The 2,682-nt window shown below is 39.0% G+C and overlaps 1 protein-coding gene across 1 annotated transcript; it reads right to left on the bottom strand.

Annotated features, from left to right (window-relative positions):
* On the bottom strand, nucleotides 1-2,292 carry LOC141983959 (calcium homeostasis modulator protein 5-like). The gene is made up of 2 exons (XM_074946913.1): nucleotides 1,753-2,292; nucleotides 1-393 (listed from the first exon to the last, which is right to left on the bottom strand). Exons 1-2 carry the CDS (start codon nucleotides 2,290-2,292, stop codon nucleotides 1-3), a joined length of 933 nt encoding a protein of 310 aa, XP_074803014.1.
* Nucleotides 2,293-2,682: the final 390 nt, after the last annotated feature.

The following is a 2,682-nucleotide window of genomic DNA, read 5'->3' as shown; positions in this document are numbered from 1 at the left end:
CTAAACTGTTTCTCCCTCATCTAAGTTTACCATTGTATCTTGTACCTCATTGGAATCATTTTCTTTCATGCTATCTTCCACTAGTTTATGAAGTGTGCTGAAGATCTGCTGGTTAATGTTGAAAGAGTCCAAAGCAGAAGCTTCTTCCCAGGCCCGGAAACTTGGCATGGGAAAGGGTTCCAGTTTCTTGTTCTCAAAAAAGCTTTTCAGGTTTCGTTCGCTCAATTTGGTAGCATAGTCCTCAAAATATTTTTCAAATTGTTCCTTCTCCTTCTCAGTGTAGATCTTCCAAAACCTCTTTTGGAGATGGCTGGTATTAGATTGGCAGTGACCATAACAAGTGATCAGCAAAGACAGAAAAGCAGCAGTAACTATCACACACCACCCTACGACCTGTTAAAGAAAGGATAATTTGGTATCGAAGCACAAAAGAAAGGCTACAATAAAAAAACTGATTGAAAACTCAAATTAGATCAAGAATAACTAGTGTTATTCTGGTTCTTACTGTTGCATTGAGACTGTGTTCTTTAAATGCTCAGGAGAAAAAGCCTTGAAAAGTGGTAATAAAATACAAAATTTTGAAAATAAAAAGTGATTCCCCAAGTGTCAATTCTATTCACAAGCAGAGTCCCTAAGGAGAATTCCTAAGGACCATCACTATAGGCAGAGATTAAATTGGATGTCATTTTCAGGATAATATGATCTATACAGCTATGTAAATATTATTTTTCTGAATACTGCACCTTTACATTTTGAACAGCTCTAACCAAAAATTAAGTCTCAGCACTTTAAAAATAGGGATTATGGACTTGATCCACAGCCCACTGACGTCAAGAGAAAGACTCCCATTGACTTTAATGGACTTTGGATCAGGCCCTACTATTATAAATCCAGAGTACATGGAATAAACCTTATTGTCTGAAGTATTACTGAATGTTTATGACACACTATTATATATTTTCAAATGATTATTGTATGTACACATGAACTAACTGACTGTCTACATTACTAAATGGTTGAAAGTGAAGTACAAAATTTAAAGTAATTGCTGGGGTACTTCATATCTTGCTATAAAAAAGAGAAAGTCTAAATGAGGTCTATTCAAAGGAATGAGCCCTCTAACAAGGTACCAATATGTTTTTCTTCCTAATTTTAAACTCAATAAAGCTTTATTCCAAAAGAATTGTCTCCTGGTGTTTAACATTGTTGTTCTACTGTTGCCTTCAGGGTCAGCCCAAGGCTTGCCCAAATCCTGAGGGCTGTACACTTTGGAAGAGCCTTGTTGTATTATGAACTCCCCTACAAAATGACCAACCACTGTCCCAAACCCCTTCAAGATGAATGGAAGGAGCTTTTCCGCTCCCAATCTTTGAAACCCTGCCTTTACTTTGATTAAAACTTTTGCTCATCCCTCTTCTCAGAAACGTCAAACAACCTGAATTATCTAGCCACATTGCTAAAATTCTCCCACCTCCCTCTGTTGACAAACATCCTATCAAGCCCTTCTGAGCTGCCAAACCCTTCCACACCTTGGTGTGCTATGCCGCTTATAGAAATCTGCCTGAGGCACTGGATATTTCACTTCTCACACAGTCCCACAAAACGCAGTCTGAATCCTGCTTGCATTGCACTGAAATATGTATTTGAAATTTTTTAAAATTATAGTTAAACTCGATGGACACTTGATTTTAAGGCCTCATAATAAACAAGAAGAATAACACAAAGCATGATTTAATTAAAATGATATCTTACCTGCGATTCTGCTTGAAGTGTTAGTATTATCTCCTCAGTCTCCCAAGAGGACAGGGAAGTTTGGCCACATGCTACTTTGGGAAGCTCTTCCAAGCACTTGTTGGATTTATTGTGGCAAAGCATCTCCAGGTACTTCAGATTTTTTGAGCCACTCATGGCACATTCATAAAAAGTCCCATTGAGCAAACCCACAGAAAGCCACATCACAGGGGCTACGAAAGCCTTTAAGGTGATCTGGCCAAAGGCATAAAAGAAATGGCAGCTCTTCCCTTTGGGAAATAGTTTCCTGGGGTTCATACAACAGCCTGTGAAGAGCTGCCAGGTACTGCCATTCAGTGCAAACCCAACAAACAGTAGTATCAAGGCTGGGACAAAGAGATACACCAGCCCATAGGTGTAATTTTTGTTGCTGCAAGGACACTTAAAAGCAGAAAGAGAAAATAAATGCTCACTTCCCACTGTTAGCAGTCCCATCAAACTGTAACCAATTGCTTTCTTTTGGCTACTGAGGAATTTGAAAACTGTTTGGGAGATACCCATGTTTGAACTGATGAACCCCACGAAACAGGAGAAAAGTGAGGCATCATCGCTGGGACAAGTGCTATTTCTAGCACTTGTTTGGGTGGAGCTTTTTATTGAGGAAAAAAGCAAGTCTCTCTGGTTTGGAGCAGCTCAGATGACGTGAACAGTCATTCATCATCATTAATACATCTTTTCTTCAAAGGGCACACATACAGCAGGCCCTTCGTTTGTCAGTGGGCAAGTAGGCCAATCCTGCCTCAGGCTCAATTTTGTCCTGTGCAATTTATAGTTGTCCACTAGTTCTGGCTATTTCCTTTGGATCACACTGAGCAATGTGTGCCTTAGTGTCTACTGAGAAGTTATATTAGTCATAGAATTTTTTCTCATTTAAAATAGCTATGAAATAAT

This window comes from Natator depressus, chromosome 3 (assembly GCF_965152275.1).
Source record: "Natator depressus isolate rNatDep1 chromosome 3, rNatDep2.hap1, whole genome shotgun sequence".
Lineage (NCBI taxonomy): Eukaryota > Metazoa > Chordata > Testudines > Cheloniidae > Natator > Natator depressus.
The sequence above is the reverse complement of the archived record's forward strand: the minus strand, read 5'-3'. Positions and strand labels throughout refer to the sequence as shown.